The sequence below is a fragment of the Neolamprologus brichardi genome, chromosome 12, assembly GCF_056152115.1.
Source record: "Neolamprologus brichardi isolate AB-2024 chromosome 12, ASM5615211v1, whole genome shotgun sequence".
NCBI lineage: Eukaryota > Metazoa > Chordata > Actinopteri > Cichliformes > Cichlidae > Neolamprologus > Neolamprologus brichardi.
In genome coordinates this window covers 23,191,217-23,212,117 of record NC_142115.1, presented here as the reverse complement: position 1 = coordinate 23,212,117, position 20,901 = coordinate 23,191,217, and the positions used below count along the sequence as shown (strand labels likewise).

Below are 20,901 nucleotides of genomic sequence, written 5' to 3'. Positions count from 1 at the left end.
ATGATCATGAGAACGGTGAGCAAAGATCCCAGAACCACACGGGGGGACCTGGTGAATGACCTGCAGAGAGCTGGGACCAAAGTAACAAAGGTCACCATCAGTAACACACTACAACGGCAGGGAATCAAATCCCGCAGTGCCAGACGTGTTCCGCTGCTGAAGCCAGTGCATGTCCAGGCCCGTCTGAAGTTTGCCAGAGAGCACATGGATGATACAGCAGAGGATTGGGAGAATGTCATGTGGTCAGATGAAACCAAAGTAGAACTTTTTGGTATAAACTCAACTCGTCGTGTTTGGAGGAAGAAGAATACTGAGTTGCATCCCAAGAACACCATACCTACTGTGAAGCATGGGGGTGGAAACATCATGCTATGGGGCTGTTTTTCTGCCAAGGGGACAGGACGACTGATCCGTGTTAAGGACAGAATGAATGGGGCCAAGTATCGTGAGATTTTGAGCCAAAACCTCCTTCCATCAGTGAGAACTTTGAAGATGAAACGAGGCTGGGTCTTCCAACATGACAATGATCCAAAACACACCGCCCGGGCAACAAAGGAGTGGCTCCGTAAGAAGCATTTGAAAGTCCTGGAGTGGCCTAGCCAGTCTCCAGACCTCAACCCCATAGAAAATCTGTGGCGGGAGTTGAAAGTCCGTGTTGCTCGGCGACAGCCCCAAAACATCACTGCTCTTGAGAAGATCTGCATGGAGGAATGGGCCAAAATACCAGCTACTGTGTGTGCAAACCTGGTAAAGACCTATAATAAACGTTTGACCTCTGTTATTGCCAACAAAGGTTATGTTACAAAGTATTGAGTTGTATTTTTGTTATTGACCAAATACTTATTTTCCACCCTGATTTACGAATAAATTCTTTACAAATCCTACCATGTGAATTCATGGATTTTTTTTTCACATTCTGTCTCTCACAGTTGAAGTGTACCTCTGGTGCAAATTACTGACCTCTGTCATCATTTTAAGTGGGGGAACTTGCACAATCGGTGGCTGACTAAATACTTTTTTGCCCCACTGTATTATGGACTTCATGCAAATATGACGCATGAGATAGAGAAATCAAAGGCTCACCTGGCCTCTGAGCTGCTCCATGCGACGGTTACGAGACTGCTCGATTGACCTCAGCATCTCAGATTTTCTCTCTTGCAGAGTCTCAAACAGACGCTCAAAGTGCTCGTTGGCTTGACGCTCTGCTAACTGGCCATTTTCCTTTAAGGAAAAGACAAGTTTCTCATCATCTTAAACTAACAGTATTCATTAGATGCAATAAGCAGACATTTCTTTAAGCCAGCCAGAGTGCAAGTCATTGCCACTATGATCATTTAAAACAAAGCAGTGGGCATCGATTCCTCACTTTTTCCACTCGAGACTGTTGAATGAACCTTTTGACAGTACGCATTTCATTTTATTGTAATTCAGCTGCAGACATTCAACATTTTAAACTCATCTCATCTAAGCCATTGTTTGACACATAAGCAGCAAACATGAATGAATTAAGGCCTCTGTTTAGTTTTGAACACCATAAAAGTCACTCCCATTTATACTCAATGAGACAGAAGCATCAATTGCAAAATGAAAAATGAAAAGCATCTAAAGCATAACAATCACCTATTGCTCACACACCCAGTGTCCTTTACAAAACTAAAAGCGTGGGTATGTTGAGCGCTCTCCATCTATGACCAACATCAAAGTAAAAGAGGAACCAGCTGAGACACTAAAAACCCCGACTTGCGTGAGGGAACCAAATCCTGCGTTTCCTTGTTTGTGTGGTTTGCATACTGCTTACTCTTACAAAGACTGTGTGTAATTGTTCGACTCAGGCTGCTTTCGACTGAGCCGTATTAAAATTTGTTCTCGGCAGCTATCAACAGGAATTAACAGATGCATTTGTTTTGCGTTATAACATCATCAATTTGACTAGATTCAAAAGGTTTAGACAGAAAGCTGCTGCTCCTTCTTAAGGAGGAGCAGCTTTATTGGCACAAACTGATTAGAGAAATGCTAAAAGTGTGAACAAAGTTCATAATACCTTCATAAATGTGATAAAAGCAGTATAGTGATAACCTGCCCTTTTATTCCATCCTTAGTTACATATTCTTTCAGCTGCTTCCTCATTGGGTCACCACAGTGGCCAGATCTACATGTTTGACTTGGCACAGATTTTACACCACATGGCCTTCCTGATGCAACTTTCCCCATTTATCCAAGATCCAAATTTGTTCTCCTCTCCTCCCAGAATCAAACCCAGCATCTTTAACATGTAAGTAAGTGAGTGTGTTAACCACTACACCATGTAGCCACCTTCTGCTCCTTATAGATTTAACACTGTCCAGGGATTTTGCAGAAGACGATAAAGTTGGAATTGTTGATATGGACATTTTGTGATGCAATAACCATAACCCAATTCCAGGTCTTTCGAGTCCAAGTTAAACTAAATCAAATCAGGTCTTTTGTCTCTGACTACAACTGATGATTAAGGAAAAAAAGTCTGCAGAGCATACAGTAACATCAAAGGATGTGAGAGATACAGCACCATGAGTCAGCTCTCTCACCTCAGTCTTATTGATGAGCACCTCAAGCTCAGTAATCTGAGTCCTGACCTGGTCCTCTTTGCTGATGAGGTAGTGGATACTCTTGGCCAGCTTCTCCTGGGGAGGGAGGAAGGAGGAAGGAGGGAAAAAGAAAAAAAAAAAAAAAAAAAGGAGCCAGCAGCATTTCAGTATTTACAGTGAGCTTCACAGAGCCTTATACTTGCTGGCACATACACAAGGCATGAGACTAATAACACAACCTTAAAATACATATTTTCTGGGAAAGAAAACAGTAACAGGCACCACTTTAAAAAGAAAAGGTTTTGTAGTTTGAGACGTTCAACAACAGGGGTAAACTAAATTAGTTCATTACTGATGGACATCTCTGGACACAGTGACGCTGCACTTCTGTTCAAAGAAATTATAACTGACACAGGTTTCTGGGACTGATCAGGACATCTGATACTCCTCCCAAGAACTCAAAGGCAGAGCACACAAAATCACATGGAACAAATGGTCTCATTAAATATTAAACACCAATATGTTTGTATCGACACAAACCAGCATATAGAATTTCACAAAATCTGCCTCGACTTGCTAAGCCCCGTTAAATAAATCCCTTTAAGCAGGATGACGTTCAGGCCAACAAAACAATTACTATTAAATGCATTTTAATTAAAACCTATTCTGCTGAAAGCCTCATTGTGCTTTAGGAGTGTGTGGTTGCTGTGACAGCAGCTGCCAACACAATCTCGTGACATTTTCATCTCCACGTGAACTAAACAAAACACTAAAATAAATTAAAGGTAATCATGCTGAAAGGGAAAGCTCTCAAGAGGAGTTTGAACTCAATTAGCCAGCCTGGGTTTAAGTTTCCAAACAGTGACTGACATCTACAGTGTGCATGCTAGCACTGGAACAGGTCAAGCATTAATATTACAACAGCAGAGGAGATGAAATCCAGGAACAAGTCGGTGTGTGGCCCACTACAGAAAAAAGCTGCCTCTGAACTTCTTTTGTTGCATACTTTAGCGATGACGGGAAGCGTGGACAAAAGGCTTTTACTTGAGTCCAATTATGCTAGCACCAAACCTCTGCACAATAATCTGCCCTTAAAGGATTCTCAAAACCTCAAATCATTGTTTTATCTTTCACTACAGTTTACCTAGTCATTACCAGTTTTTAAATAATAAAATTTCAAGTGTACTGACTGTGTGGGAAAAAAAAAAAAAAAAAAAGTCTAAATGTGTTACCTTGAGGATCTTGTAAGCACTGCTCATGGAGGTGACTTTGTGGTTAGCATGGGATCCTCCAAGCTTGCACAAGTGACACACGGGACGCCTGCAGACCTCACAGTACATGTTCACCTTCTCCATCTCGTGCTCTGGGCACATGAGAACCTGCGAGATTAAGGAGAAAACAAATTATCGCCCCCGAGGACTCACTTTGTCACAAGTACCACTTACCTCCCAGTTACATAAGCTCTGAAAAACAAGGACTTAAAATTAATCCAAAGAACGCATGTACACATTAAACTGCACTGTTTTAGACTGCATAGAGCTACACAGTGTTGATAAAATGTTGACAAATGAAGTGAAACAGGAAGATGAGCTAAAGCCATTTTTTAAAAAAAGGAGAAAAAAAAAAAGTGGTAGAGAGCTCGATGAACCATTTCCTGATGGGTCTTAAAATAGAACTCAAATCAGCGCTCCAAATGCCAAGATCCTCATCAGAGGCTAAAACAGCAGATACATCACTCCTCAATGAACAAGGAATGCAACAAATACACAAAAACCAAAAAGAGAAATGCAAGTTTGTGTTTCCAATGGACATTCTAGACAAACACTACACAATAGGAATGTATAGACATTTGAAACAAGCTCTGGCTTGACCCAAACAGGAGTCCAGCTCTGTTGCTGAGGAACTGTTCCCCATTCCTGGATGATTGCAGCGATCAAGGTTGTGGTTTGCTCTGATGAATACATTAACCCAGAATGTCCAGGTCACATTTAACAGGAGACATATGGGGTCTAAATGCTAGCCAGGGAAGTCTCTAGATATGTCCTGAGCCAGAAAGGTCTGTGCTACTCTGGCACGGTCCCACTAAAAAAAACAAAAAAACACAAAAACAAAACACCATTCTCAGGACATAAGTACAGGTAAAAGCACATCTTAGGTCCTCTGTCTAGTCAGATTTCCACTGAGAACAAGCAGATCAGAGATGGTGCTCTCGTGGACATGGAAGTCTGCAGCAACAGCTCAGACAGATGCCAGCATCCAGCATGGCAATAACCTGGCCTCGGCCAACTTCACTTAATCACGCGAGTTTGGTTTTATTCTGGGGATTGGTAATTTGTTTACTGAACACAAACAACAAGAATTGAAGACTAATCACAGAATTTGTTTGGGTTTTCACATGTAAAAAAGATAAAACTTGCACTTCTGTTTTTGACTAGTATATGACACAGGAACCAATTTCATAGTTCTGCTGAGAGTAAAATATATTTGATTCTGTTTCTGAGTTACACCATGCGTCACTGACCTTTCTGAGCTTCAGAAAGTGATTCAATATAGTTTGATCAGCAAAGTTAAGTTTTAAGCCAAACTTTCTGTATAGCAATGATTAGAAAATCAACACAGCTGGTAAAATTCACCATGCATGACATGCAACTCTCATACCGCCATTCAATCAAGTAAGCAGAAATCTATCAACTAATGTTTAACTCTGTGATAACATATCTTGTTAACTGTTCATAGTTCAAAGTTGTTTTGTTTATCGTTTATTACTTTGTGAGAACAAACTGACAGCTACTGAGCCACACTCACCTTGGGCCTAAAATTCGTAGTGGGACCAACATACTCGTGCTGGGCTTTGGGTGTGCCCCAGGGGTGGTGCAGCTTGAAACACTCGTTACAGTAGCTCGCCTTGCAGTCCATGCAGCTCTTTGTTGCCTCCTGCTGTGGAGGCTTGCAGATGTTGCACATGATGGCGACGGCTGCGCGGGCAGCCTGCCGGTAGCGCTCCACGATGCTCTCCAGGGTGAAGTTTCGGAACAACATGCTGATGCCGCGTTCGCCCAGATCTATGTCATGCTGGCAGCCTGGGCACGGGATGGCGGTGACCCGGGGAGTCACAGATCCTCTACGCCATCCCGGAGAGGAGATGGAACCTGGAGGAGAGCAACGAGGGCAGAGCACTGAAATGAGTGTCAGGAATATAGAGTCACAGCCTCGGGACACCCATTTTCCAGTCTTGCCTGAGGCCCTATTTTATTATGTCAAATATTACAATATATACATTGTATTATTACAATGTCCTCTGATTTCTAATTACAGTCAATTAACAGCTTTCAAGATGTTCTAGCACAGTTTAAAGACAAATAGATTCGGTTTGAAAAGCAAATTCACATAACTGAGCCTAAAGCAAATCTGACGTTACAAATAGAGCCTCAGCATGTCTCTCTTTGTGCTTTATTTCCACAGTGACAGCAGCACAATTGAGGCATGGCTGTATTGGGGCAATACACCCAGCAGCTGTCAGGGGAAAAAAGTCCACAAAGAAAGACCATCAAGGGTACTGGAACAGGTTAAGGAGTGACATTTGACAGGATAGTCAGCATCCTTGGAGCTTATACACAGTCTTAATAAGAAATGCATTTCATTCAACACTTACTACATGAAGGAAGAGTATTTTAAGTGCTCACAATGATCTGGACAAATGAAATAATTCAATTTCCCTTAAATGGGTGATTGGCAAAATAAAGATGGAAACAAACCACATGATTTAAACAAAAATAAAAAACACAAACAATTATAACTAAAGTGCACTGTAAGACAAAGAAAATAAGCTTTCAATAAAAATTTCAAGCAACTGACATGTCCAGTTCAATGCAGGAACACTTTTCACATAGCACATCTCTTAAAGCGACATTGCTTTCAAGAGTCTCACAACATCGTGCTTGTTACTGATGCGGCAGCATCAGAACAAGGCAGCAACACGGTTACACGAGATCACATCACAGACACAAGCAGGGCCTGTTACACAAAACATCGTCACCACACTTAAAGCCAGCAAACTGACGTCAGAGCACGCAAAAATTAATATATTGCTTCACGTTTTTGAGGGACAGGGGAAGCGAGGAGTGCTGGATTTATCTCTGTTTGCAAGCCAGTATTTCCGCTCCGTTTCCGAGGACCTAAAAAATTAAATCAAACACTCCTCAGGTAAGCAAAACACAGGAAAATGATTTGAAAGCACCACTTCAGCAAAAAAAGTAAGGAGGGGCAGCTGGGGGAAAAGCAGCAGCAGAACAGCAAACACACTGATGTGATGTGTAGCCATGCTGGGTTTTCAGATGTATCAGTGAACTCTGATGGTGCACCTCTACAAGGTCAGATCTGACCACAAACTACAGAGCTTTGTTTACCACAGTTTTTTCTACCTGAATTTATTTAACATAGGTGAAGTTGAACATTTTGCTATGATGTTACGATGAAAATCTGAGGCTAATGATGGAAATGAAGATGGCATGGTCTTATTAAAGACAAGCAGAGTCAGTGGATGACAAGTCTGGCAAAAAAAAAAAGTAAAGAAAAGCCTTCATACTTAAACGAATGTGCTGAAGGTCTTTATATCCTGCAAAGACTGCACATTCGTGTCATGCAGGCACACTGACTCAGGTTCTGGTCAGCACAGAAGGTGTGAGCAAACAAGGCCCACAAAGCAGATGCCTGAAGCAAAGCGTGTTTGTGTGTTGATTTGTGGATCTGCAGAGGGAGCAGAGCCAAAGGCAAAAACTGACGAGTCATTGCAAAGAAAAACTGACCTTTTCTTTTTCCATCCTGTCCAGACCTTTAGACGGTATAATGCAGAAACCTACCATTCTCCCCCCCTTTAAAAGGTTTCAGATTATCAGGATACAATCTGGATGTTTAAACTCACTGGCAACTTTATGAGGTACACCTATTTAACTGTTTGTTAATGCAAATAGCAGCAATCCAGTGCATTTAGTGTATGAAGACATGGTCAAAACGATCTGCTGAAGTCCAAACTGAGCATCAGAATTTGGAAGAAAGGTGATTTAAGTGTTCGTGTAACAGTTTTTGGTGCCAGATAGGCTGGTCTGAGCATTTCAGAAACTGCTGATCCACTGGGATTGTCCCACAAAGTTATCAGCGTTTACAGAGAACATAATGTTACAACGGTAACTCAAATAATGCAATTTGTTACAACCAAGGTATGCAGAAGAGCATATCTGGATCTTATATTAAAACCTAAGCAGCACTATAGCTACTGCGTGCCACTCCTGTCAGCTAAGACAACTTATATACGCTCAAAAGACTTGGGGTGGGGGTGACCTGATGGGTCTCAATTTCATCTGCAACATCCACATGGTAGGGTCATAATTTAGCGCAAATATCAAAACAGGTATAATGGCTTGGCACACTTTGGGCCCCTTTGCTCCAAACGAGCATTGTAAAAAAAACAAATAGTATTTTTGCTAACCTGCTAACCAGGTCCATCCCTTGATCATATTGCACCACATCACAAAGCATGATGATGAGTTCACTGTAGTCACCAGATCCCAATCCAACCTTTGGTCTGTGGCTGAACAGGAGATCGTTGTGCGTGTGAAGCCTGTATAGTACCATCATGTCAACATGATCCAAAAATTTGAGAAAGGTTTCCAGCACCTTGTTGAATGCCATGCAGAATTAGGCAGTACTGAAGGCAAAAATGGGTCCAATTCAGTACTAGCAAGGTGTACTTAATAGAGTGGCCAGTGAGTGTATACTATAAAAATGGTTAAGTCTGCAGTTTATGAAATATTTACTTCTATGAGCAGATATCCAAGGCAGATTAACAGGACTCCAATTAGTACAACTACACTTTGTTCAATATGGAAATGTAAAATATTAACTTAATACATGTTCTCCAAGGCAGAAAAAAAAAATCAAGTCAGCTCCCATTATTTTTTTGTACTTTTTTTTTTAAGGGCTTTGGGGACACTACATTATTTTTTCAGTGTTCAAGAAAGAGATGCTGACTCTGCTTCAAAGCTGAGAAAATAATTGCACCTGATTAAAAACATCCACTGAGCATGTTAAATAAACTCCATTAGTTAAACTAAAAGGGCTTGTGTTAGTCTTGTTTTACTTTGCTGGCAATCTGACACTTAATTCATCATGCTTAAAATAATTAGAGGTAGGCTCAAACAGGTTTGTGTTCCTATAAGTGGTTTCTCGAACACTCATTATTGTCAAGTCAAGCATAATGAGCAAATTAAAGGCAAACATATCAGGAAATAATGACAGTTAACAAGCTTGGCAAGTCCAAACATACTGTATGCTTTTTTTTCTCCACTGTGTGTTTAACTTAAGAGACCAATAGTTCTCCATCCCTATAAAGCTGCTTTAGTTGCTACCGTGATTTAGCGAATAATGTAAGGCTTAGTCCACACACACACACATTCTTGTTCCACTTCAACTCCTAGGAAACTTCCTTGCCCCTTTCTCACTAATTTAAGCTCCTTTCAATTCCTTTTTGGTACGAAGCAACCTCTCTGTCTGGGACACTACCTCCCTCCCTCACTCAGGCACTACTTTCTTTTACATACTGACTCATCGTTGGAGCATTTCATACCCATTTTAACACTCGAGTTTTATGCTCAGTGGACATTTTTAAGGGTCTTTTAAACCAGATATTAGTCATTAAGTGTCTAACAAAGAGTTAAAAGCCTACTTTATGGTATTAATCACAGCAGTTCTTCATAAGAACCTATTTTATATCTGGTGTGAGTCTGTATGATCGTGTGAATAGGGCTAATGCAGACTATGTAGAGAAGAGGTAGAACCAAACTAGGGTTTTACAGGGGTTCTAGTAACACTGTACTCACTACTACAGCTACTCAAAACACGGAGCCCGCGTCTACCTCGACTTCCAAACGACCTTCGCACAGTGGCTGCAAGCAATGAACAGAGAAGTGAGGTGAGACCAACAAAGAAAAAAAAATCTTTTAAATTAAACAAAGCATAATGTGAAGTGATGCGTGAATACAGATTTTTTTTTTTTTTTTTTTTTTTTTTTTTAAATATGACACTGAAAAAAAAAAAGTCAACTTATGAGAAAAGTGACAAAAATGGTAATGCAGTTCAGTGTAATGTAAAACATTTAAAATACATTTTGAACAAAGTACAATTAACTCTTGATTTATGCATCATTACTAAACAACTTGTATTAAAGGAGAGAAACATATACATGACTGGACTAATAAATGTGGTCCTCATTTTATTTTTGGCCTAGAATGTGTATTAATAGCAACAGTTTGGCTTATGAGAAATATTTCTCGTCATGTTTATATGCCAAGCATAAAATTTAAAAAAGGAGACGGTTAGCTTAGCTCACCATTAAAATTAGGCAAAGCTAAAACCACTTTCCTACCAGCACCACTGCACTACTTGCAGCCTTTTGCACAGATTTAAGCAGAGATGGGCAGTAACGCGTTAATCCGATTACTTTTTTCAAGTAACGAGTAAAGTAAGGGATTACTTTTGCAAAAACGGTAATTAGATTACCGTTACTTTCCCGTAGGAACGCTGCGTTACTAAAACAGTGATTTTTTGCGAGAATGTCTCATGACAGTGAGGTAAGCGAGTGCGACGTTTGTGACAACAGTTGTGTGCAGATCAACAATGGATCATATATCGAGTGCGGGAGAGAGTATGAGCATGCAGCGTTTAAAGCGTGGAAGTACTGACCTTATTTTGAGTTTGATTCCATAAAAAGTGACAAAAACATTAGCGTCTGTTGTGCGTGGGAAGAAAACGTCTTTTTACAGAGAAAAAAAACAAAAACAAAAAACCCCTAAACTTCCAAGCAAGCATCGAGTGCGCTACGACATAATGGGAAATTTACAGAGAAACTGCCCTATCCTTCTACTGACCACTGCGGCACACCTGCACCAGGGTAAACCTCCGCCTACCCCACTCTTGCTTTACAGGTAGAAAATAGAGCAACAGGACCGCTAGTCTGTGACTTTATTTTCTGCTGTGTTTTACTTGCATCTATTTGAAAGAGTGAGTGTTAACACACAAAAAAATATTTTATGTGCTGGAATGTGCAGAAAATAGGTTTAAATATTAAACAAATTTCTTCCAGTCAGAGAATGTTGCATATAATTAAACGTTTGCTTGATGCATAAAGTTAAAAGATTAAAACTAACAAAACAAGTTTTAAAAAGGGACCTTTCCATTTGATTTGTATGATGGATTATGTAGAAAAAGTAGAATTGGGCTGAAAGATCTCACTTTATCACCTATTCAGGTTGTAAATCGTGTTTTTAAAAAGTAACTAAGTAACTAAGTAATTAATTACTTTTGAAAATAAGTAATCAATAAAGTAATGGGATTACTTTTTTGGGGAAGTATTCAGTAATTAGTTACTGATTACTTTTTTCAAGTAACTTGACCAACACTGGATTTAAGGGAGAAATCTTTTTTCCTTTTGATGATGTTCAGACACCATTTTGCTCTCAACAAATTAAACAGGGATTGTTAAAGAGTAAAGGACAGATATTTCATTCATCAAGATCCAATATGGGATTTAAAAGTTAGCTTAATTTTTGTGAGATTTATATTATAAACCACATTATATTATTGTAAGGTTTACCTCACAAAATGAAGCCTTTTGAGGCAACTGTTGCAGTGACTTGGCACTATATGAATAAAACTGAACTGAGATGTTGGCTGAACATTGATATAAACTGACTGATAGCCCTAATTATGCTGGCCTATCACCATGTAGAACATTTGACTAGGTTTACTGCCATTTACCTCTAGGCAAAGAATCAATCATGCATATGCTAAACAGTTTCCCTGGACACCAAAATAAATTAACACTGCGGAAGTTTGTTTATGCCACTGGAAAGAGAAAAAACAAAACAAAACAAAAACAAAAAAAAAACAAAAAAAAAACAAAACACAACATATAGCCATACATAAGAAAAATTTTAGAGAATGTAAACTTTCGACTTACGGGTGGAAATCCCCCCCCCCCTTTTTTTTTTTTTTTTTTTTAAAAACAGCGGCAGCTAAAGTTAGCTAAAGATGCTACCAAAGTTGATGAGTTATCAAAATTAAGTTGGCTAAAGTCGGAAACATTTTACATCTCCCTTAATTTTCGAAGCAAGTGTTTTTAAATGTATAATAGGGCTGTTCGATATAACGATATATATCGGATGACGATATAAAAACGTCTATGTTTCATTTTATGCTATTGTTTGTTTCGTGGTGTCGCAAAATAAACTGTTTACGGCAATATTGTTTCATCGTTTTGATGTTTCACTGTAGTGGCAATATTAATTTCTTAAAAGTTCTCTCTTTCTCTTATATTTAATATAACCACACTACAGACGGACAAGCGCCTGTTTTTATGCGTTGTCGTTAGCAACAACGATGGTAAAACCATCAGGTGTCCGCTTGTTTATTTTACACATAAACCTTTCACAATAAAGCTCAAGATAAACTGAATCACGTAAAAGATTATGCCGAGTATTTATGGATGAGAAGCAAAAAAGAGCCGTCAGGTGACAAAAAAAATAAACCTTAGACTCAAACGTTAGAACAGGCTTTTCCCCGCAGCACGCATTCATGCATCTGTTAAAACACTCTTCTCCAGGTACACGACGCCCAGCTGGAAACACTTCACACAAGTCCAGCTGCCCGATATTCACAGAATTTACAGAAAATGTAAAAAGTTAGTGATTTATATCGTTATCGGACAATAGATGTCTTATATCGGGATATGAGATTTTGGTCATATGGCACCGCCCTAATGTATAATTCAGTTACATTTTCCAATAAGAGCATGGAAAACATACTTTAATAGAAAGCAGGTAAGCAAAGCTAACCATCTCCTGGCTATAGTTTCACATCCAGCATTTTACTTCTAAAACACTGACAAGAAAACAAATTTGCTTATTTCTCAACATGTGACAAGATTACTAAAGCCAACGCAGCCTTCGCCAGCTAACTCTTATTGAGGGTTAGCAGTTAAAGGTTAGCTGTGTTATAGCCCCAAAGCTGGGAAACGTCACGTTTTAGTAACCGCCTTTTTCAGTCACAGTACAGCGAGGCTTGTCCAAGCTGCACATTGATAAATATAGTCTCAAGTCTTTTCTTTCTCTCCCTTCATCTAATCCCTCAGTCATTCCTCTCAGGCAGGTTGCATCACCATGGCTACCAATGAGCTGAGCTCCCAGCAGTGAAGGCACTAGGAGAGTTAGTTTGTTCTGTTGGGAGTTAATGTGTTAATAATGTACTTCAAGGCTTCCTTCTTACACTCACTGGAAATCTGCACTCATGAACAGCCTTATTAAATATCATGTCAACCAAATGTCACTGAATTTACTGTACGTTAATGCTGTGCATTGACCTGAAAGGAGGCAGTAGTCATAATGAGTCCAGTGGCTCTGTGCACAACCTGGATTTTTGCAGGACCTCAGATTTGTTTACTCAAAAAGCAGGATTTGATTATTTCCTGCATCAACAGACACAGTCCTGCCAGTAAGGAACAAACTTGAGCTGAACAGGGAGACTGTTCAAGAGCCTTGCCTCAGTGGTTTGGAACCAGCGCTGAATAACTTGCAAAGAGTTCACCTCAGTAAACATCGGTTTTGTTAGTGCTACCCTTCTGATTTTGACAGTGCTCCAAGAAGAGATGTTGGTTAAACATTACTCAGTCTCATACAGCACGAGTTACTGAATAGCCATAATTGTAAGAAAATGAGTGCCCACCTTTATGCACAAGTCTGCATCAGTTCAAAAATAAATAAATAACATAGAGTCTAAAATCAAGCACTGTAAACTTGATTTTAATCAACTTTCACAGCATAATCACTCAACATGTTGATTTGGGGTCAGCCATTGATTATGCCCAAACGTCATCTTAAAGAACAAATTGAAAAATCAATTTAAAATGAAAAAAAGCACAACCAAAGCTTTAATACCAGTGATTTAAACACATTACATTCAACACTACATCTCGAATGGTGTCCCAGTTCAATACAACACACTCAAAACACTGAAATAAAAAAGGATTCATCGGCACATATGTAGATGTTTGGCATTTTAAGGCATGCATACGCTCTGTAAACATCACAGCAGCAATGTCACAATTTACTCGATTTTTGTATCTGTCGTCTCCTTTTTTAAAAAGAAGGGGAAAAAGTAAGAATTGCACAGAGAGACTTGATTAAACTCTGCAGATTTCAAATATGCACACTCTTTCCCAATCCCATTATTCCAGCATGAACCCACGACCTGCTTGGAGTTGGTATGTAGCATTTAAGTCAGACACAGCCCGGGTGATGTCAAGAGCGCAAATGAGACAACATCTTTCTGAAAATGGCCTCCAGCCCAGAGCTCTCAGGAGCCACAGAGGCGGCCTTGTGTCCCACCATGACGCTTTTTCTTTTTTAGGCTTAGACATTGACCCGCTTGAGCTGGACTGCAGCAGTGCAACGTGCTGTGCAGAGAACATAAACATAATTTAGCCACCTGCGCTCGGAGGAATCTCAACCAGCTTTCCTCCTCCCAGCTCAGCTTGGTTTTAAGAGTTTAAAATAACTCTAAATAAAAATGCAAAAAAAGGAGCTTACAGATCTCCTTTGTTCACCCGTGTGTACATAACACACGCACACACAGACGATACACACATATCCAATTAAAGGTGTAGTGAAAATGATAGCTGCTCTTCTTGTCATTACTTTAACATTTCCAGATGTGTTTGATGCCCCGGGGACCAATAGAAGGCAGACAGTGAAGATTAGGGCCTGATGGAGCTTGTCAACATTTCTTTTCGAAGACAAAACTAAAGCTCGTCGACTTCCTCTTCTTTCTCTCTAATGAGGCCTGCAGAAGCAGACGGGATCAGAAGAAGTGATGACTGACGGCGTTACGGCTGAGCGGTAAAATGATTAAAAATCATTTCTCAAAGTTTGTTCTGCGTTATCTAGGACAAGAAGAGGAGGGGAGAGCGGCGTCTGAGGCGCACTAGCACCCAAACGTCGCACAATACTTGGCCTATTTAGCGTCTCTCCCAGTTTCCACGAGTCTATTCACACTCAACCATTAATTTGCATTGGCTAAAGATTTGCTTATTGGTTCATGAAGCCCTCTTCTCAGTTGCACTACCTTTTTTTCCCCAAGCCTTCATTTTTTATTTGTGTCATACTTTTCCTTATTTGAGAAGCTTTCTTTCCCTTTCTGTAGAGGAAAATCCCAACACCTGTTGCATGCAGCCTTTTGACAAGAAGCAAAAGGTGAAGTTGAAGGAACTAGGAGGAAGATGTTACAGGAAGTTGGCATTACCAATTCCCCTAGGAGTCACCACAAATGGTCGAGCATTGCATTTTGTGTTCTGATTATTAGCTTCCATTAGGCAGTGCAAGAGCTCTCACTGTTCCTGCTAATGCCCTCGATACACAAGCTTTTAAAAACCTACAGAAATATGAGATTCAACTCCCCACACCATAATCCTTCCTGTGAAGCTCACTTTTAAGTTAACAAGCTTTGGTTCCTTACCCTGAGACCCACCTGATCTCACAAGCCTATCCAGCCTCTCCATGGAGGGGGAGGGCACCCTGGACCTGGGGCTGCCCGGTAGGGAGCACTCAGAACCAGCATCAAAAGAGTCCTCGTGGTTCAACATGAGCAGCTCTCTCACACATTTGTGGCAGACGCTGTGCTGGCAGGGCAGGATCAGCGGATGGGTGAAGAGCTCCTTGCAGATTGGGCAGATCAGCTCCCTCTCTATGTTCTTGATTGGGACCTGATGATGGAGAAGGGATAACTGAATAAACTAGATTTCTTTTTAACATTGAGGCGTTTTCAGATGGCGCAAGTGCTGTCAGGTACACCGAACAAGACAAAAATAACTTGGAAACAAAAAAGGTGAACAGAAAGACAGAAATAGCATCACAGCTCAGAAGGATACAGCTCTCTTTGATTCCCAAACAACTACTACAATGAAGATGCTGTCTGCAAATCTGAGCAGGTATGCTGTGTCACTGCAGGTGGAGAAATGCACTTTAAGGTGGGCACACTGGGGTGTAGGTTTGACAGCTATACTGATTTCAGTCACTCACCTGACTATCACAATAATGGCCATCCGCAGTGTATTTAACATGTTAAGATAGATTACATAAACCGGGATTAAGCCCTGCTAAATATAGAGAAACAGTGAAACGCATGAGCCCAGCAGCTCACGTTTCAGCACATTAAATACGATTACGAGCGTCTCTGCAGCAGTCCTAAAGCGGCAGATTGGTGATTTCTTTCAGGTGGTGTGATGAGACATCCCGGCGTAATCAATCAATCCATCCTCCTGCTGGTGGTGGTGCTTGAACAGCAGTAATTTAGAGAAAACACTCACGTGTTAAATACCCAGAAGGATAAAGGGAAGTTTAAACAGAAAACAGTGACCAAGCCTGTTTGAGGCGAGTCACTACGCAAAGAAATAAGTGAAACAAACGCTGGAGTCAGCAATGAATGGAGACTGGTAACTTTTAACAATGCCCAGTCCCAACAGCAGAGGCGAACAATGACGAGTCTCTCTCTCTCACACACACACACACACACTACCATGAAACTCACTTTTCTCCAACTTACCCCGTTTATGCTGCTACGCCGCATCTCTGCAGACATCCCGGGGGAGAAAACGCTGTGTGAGAGACTTAAAAACACCTAACCCGGCGTGTTGGCTCGAGCTAAAATACCCGAACTTCTCCGACGCGACGTGAAGATGCCGACAGCGACGGATGAGTGAATTTAAATAGAGCGACGCTGCTGAGAGAGTCTGCGCCGGCCGCCCGGAGTGAATCAGCAGCCGCTTCTCTGCTGCAGGAGAGCAGGCGGACCGAGACAGGCGGGGGTGGGAGGAGAGCCGTGTGGGAGGGGGGAGTGCGTATGTTAGAGATGGGCGGATCGAGCCGAATATCGGCAGTATCGTTACTAGCGCGATAGCATCGATATTTTCATAAGAAAATGTTCAAATACACGAAACGCTGAAAGGTATTTTTTTGTTGAATTAACTAATTCTTGGGAAAAGTTACTGAATTATGTTACTAGGTCATTGAAACACATGCAAATATACAACAGTATATAAGGCAAAAACAAAGTTTGTACAATCCTAATAAGCTTGCAAGTCAATATTTGGTGTGACTAAATATTTCTTCAACAAGCTTATAAATTCTTTGAGTGTTCTTCAGGAGCAGTTCTCCAGGCTTCTTGAAGGACATTGAAAGCTTTTCTTTGGATGGTGGCTCATTTCTGTTCTGTTGTTTGTCCAGATGATCCCAGTCAGTGTTCCCAGTGTGACTGTCAGTTTTCCATTGTGTGCTTTTCTATCCTGGTATGCTTTTACTGCTCTGGCAGTGTGTTTGGGATCATTGTCATGCTGGAAAATGAAGCCATTGCCAATGGAATGCTGTCCATTTGCACGATGGACTCCCTCTTGCCAACCGTTCTTTCACTGAGACCATTTCTGATGAAGCTTCTGTGAACATCCTAAGCCTCTCTCAGGTCCCGTGTCCGATATTTGCTGGATATGTTTTGTTTGTTTGTTTCTTAGGGATGTGACACTCAGGTGCTGTCAATCTGCTGTACATATGTTTGTATGTGCATACCATTTCCTTTTCTGTCCTCCAATTGTCCAGTTTCTTCAATTTTTTAAAGTGCACACTGCACACCATGCTGAGATATGCCAAGTTTTTTGGCTAATAGTACCTCGGGAATTATTGGTGCAAAAATACTGCTTTATTTCTATCAAATTATATTAATTTTGGCACTTTCTATAGATTCAACTAAAGAAATGGGAACATATATGTGAAAGGCGGCCAGTAACAAATTGCCTTAAGATGCAATTTGTGGTTCTGTTATGTGTTATGTGTAGACACAGCACTAATTCACCACTAATTCATCCCTTGAGTTAAGTTACCTTCTTATGTTTGAATTATTCATAGGTCAGTGTTAGGTAGCTCAACAAACAAAACATTCTTCTGAAAAAATGATTAGGTACAAGGACTGGACTGAAAAAGCGGGGAGGGGGGGAGGGGGCTCAAGACTTTTGCACAATACTGTACTGTATATCAAAGGGACAGCCCAGGTTGACATTTTTGGGAGACAATGTTGAATGTTTGCAATCAAACTGAATTCGGGAAACGTATGCTGTGTTTGCAGATGTTAGCAATGTGGTGTTTAATGTGTGAAGGCTTGCTGAGAACAGACCGCTAATTAAAGTGTATTCATGTGCCTATCAGCACTTGAATTTGAAGTTCAAGGGAAAGCTCTCAAAAGCTTTACAAAAGTACTTAAAATACAAAACAGCCTACCCTTTTCAGTATGTCCATCTTTACACCGGGTTACTACACTGACACCCAGAAGCAAAGGGGGCCAGCAAACTGAGACTGCTGTGCTCGTTACAACGTCAGGGTCCTTCCCATTACATTAGGGGATTTATGACCCTATAATTGCTTGCTGTAGTGATTATTGCGCAGGTCTGCAATTATTTTATTGAACACTAGGGTTGCCTGGCAAGTCACCCCAATAATGTTTCAGTTAGAGAACAAAAAGTGACCATAAAATAAGTTGGGTGCTTTGAGGAGGAGCTGTAATTCCTTCAAGAAGTAAAGTGGCCATGTTATTTGAATTGATTAACCGGCTTCTGCATGCACAGTCACTGGAGGCACAGAGGGCAACTTTAGGACTCTGTTTAGTCATTTGTTTGTTTGCTGGCAGACACTCGGGCCTTGCAGCGACACTGCCAGACAGCACAGTCTTGCTGCTGTGTCACATGATGAAGTTTCTGCCACTGTGGACTTCCATGTTCTCCCTGTGCCTCTGTTCCTCACAAAGTCCAAAGACTTGACAACATTAAATGTCCTGTATGATGTCATTATGTCATATGCTGTATGTCAACCTGTGACTGACTGACAGCCTGTCCTGAGTTTAACTTGGTCCTCTAGGATTTGATTCACCCTCCAACAGCCCTCTTAGATTAGATGGTGATCTATTAAAACTAAATTTAACAGTTTCACAGAGGTCGTAGAAATGTTCTGACACATTACCCTCACTTACAGCATTTTTGTACTGCTGCTCACAGAAAGATGCTCAGCAAAGAATTTCTAGTTACTGTTTCATTAATAGATTTACTGGGCTCCTAATTTTATTTATTCTCTGGTATAACACTATCACTCACTGTGCACGACAGGTCTGACAACAGCTTAAAATATAACAGAAATCTGCAACTGCGGCTGGCATGTGTGAGTCAGTCACGTGTAAAGTCTTCTCCTGTTTCTGTCACACACGAAACACATGCACAGCTCTGTGCACGCATGAACGAATGCCAGAGATTGTGCTAGCAGGAGAGATACATTTCAGCACATTCTGTCAGTCTGGAGTGAATGAAATGGGTAAAGACACCCACCCAGCCCTCCCCTTTTAGTCCCAAACACACCTCAGTAACCCAGTCTCACCAAAACCACAGCTGCTGCCAAGTGGCCCACATTTTGACAGAAGTCCGTGTTCTCCCTGCAGCAGTAACCAGTAACACACCCAGAAAAACCTCTAATTAAACTCATCATGTTCAATTTTTAGATAGATAGATAGATAGATAGATAGATGAGGTTAAATTAAGGGAATGAGTCTCTACTTTTGAACTGCAATAATGTAAAGTGACAAATTTTACAAGAACAGAATAAAATAAAATAGTTTGTGCTACAGGAATACAATAGGTGTGGGTCTTAATAACTCAGTCATGCACTCGTAGTGTATATAACGTAATATAATAGGGTATTGTGTGACACCAACAAAGAACAGATTAGAATAGAAGTCTATGAGCATGCCTCTCCATCCTCCGACAGTCCTGCAGGCCGGCCCGGCGCTGCTGCTGCTGTCGGAGCATGCTGACAGACAGATCGCCGCTGTCAGAAGGACCATAAATCATCCGAGCGGATGAGCCTCACCTCGCCCCTCACGATCCGCTCCACGATGCTGGCGAACTCCGTCATATCCTCCGAGTCCGACATGGCTACAGATGATGGTGATGATGGTGGGAATGACGATGGATGCACAGTATACAGAAGAAGAGAGAACCTCGATATTTAAAAATGCAGAAAAAATGACGCAAACAACTGCTGCGGCTTGTTAAAGAAACAGGATAAAAGCTTCACAGCTTCGCAGGGGAGGTGAGACAACATCAAGAGAGGAAGAGCCGCTCCTCAGACCATATCCACATCATCATCCATCCTCTCTCGTCCTCCCTCCCTCTTTCTCTCTCCGCACGGGCTTAGGTTTGTCCGTGGAGACTACAGTACCCCACATATGCCGGCAGCAGTTTAATTTTAGTTAGCCTCATCTTGGAAGGAAAAACCCCGCCCTCCCTCCTTTGTAGCCTCCTGTGCCATCTCCCTCCTTATCCTCCACATCATCCCTCGGCGGCGATGTCTCGCTTCACACAGCTCTTTGTATTCGCCTGATCTACCATTTATCACCCCCCGAGTGAATGACTTCCCTTAATCTGTCAATCACTACAAAAATCATAATCATGTCAGCCTGAAGATTAAGGGTCGAGTAGGGAGGAGGGGGGTCTCAAATCAGTTAGTACCGCTTATTCAAGTTTCTTTTACGCTTTTACGCATGGCTGGCGGCGCACTCACGTGCGCACATGACGCTTTATGGGCCGACTTGTGGTCATTTAGCCTCACGTATGGGAGTACAGGTAGCCTTTTTATGCCACTATTTGGTTTTTTTTGTTTGGGAAGCTGAAAACCGCCCCTTGAATGTGACGCATCCAGACGTGGAGCGGTTTGGAGAAAAAGCCAGATTGTGAAGCCGGATTAAGTTCGTGTTTTTAATTTTTCTGGCAATGCCACTTGTTCCGCGTCGGCAGATGGCTGCACGGCTTCATGCAGATATATTCCACCCCATTGAGCATGTGGAAGGGGGACAAGCAGGCAGACTGCCCTGACCGAACAACCGAAGCATAACAAACTTATTAAGTATGTTTCCAGTGGCTCCCAACCATGGATACGATCACAGTCAGCTGGCAGCAGTCGAAAAACCTCCTTAAAAAACATTTAAAGATGCAGGTACATAACTTAACTTATAATAGAATACTACAATAAAAATACAAGCGCCCCATCGTTGAAGGACTTAGAGGTCACTAGGATCAACTTGTGGACTGAACAGACAGCAGTGAGAGGCTGCATTTAGCCAATGATGAGGACAGAAGGATAAATTGAGGGATTATCAAAGCTGAATTTCTGTCTGAGGGCAATGTGATTTCACCAGATTTCAGTGG

The 20,901-nt window shown here is 41.2% G+C and overlaps 1 protein-coding gene across 5 annotated transcripts in view; it reads right to left on the bottom strand.

Annotated features, from left to right (window-relative positions):
• trim36 (tripartite motif containing 36) overlaps window positions 1–19,904 on the bottom strand; it is a 35,236-nt gene extending 15,332 nt beyond the window's left edge. The window contains exons 1-7 of one of the 5 annotated variants that reach the window (XM_087849204.1): window positions 19,565–19,904; window positions 15,138–15,372; window positions 6,659–6,739; window positions 5,370–5,713; window positions 3,797–3,943; window positions 2,565–2,660; window positions 1,084–1,221 (exon numbers count right to left, since the gene is read on the bottom strand). In XM_087849204.1, the coding sequence (XP_087705330.1) occupies window positions 1,084–1,221; window positions 2,565–2,660; window positions 3,797–3,943; window positions 5,370–5,713; window positions 6,659–6,739; window positions 15,138–15,372; window positions 19,565–19,627 (1,104 nt within the window). In that variant the 5' untranslated portion in view covers window positions 19,628–19,904. Of the gene's footprint in view, window positions 1–1,083; window positions 1,222–2,564; window positions 2,661–3,796; window positions 3,944–5,369; window positions 5,714–6,658; window positions 6,740–15,125; window positions 15,373–16,211; window positions 16,420–19,564 lie in introns of those variants that run through there. The other 4 variants (XM_087849199.1, XM_087849200.1, XM_087849202.1 and 1 more) reach the window with 4 other exon arrangements.
• Between the last annotated feature and the right edge of the window lie 997 nt (window positions 19,905–20,901).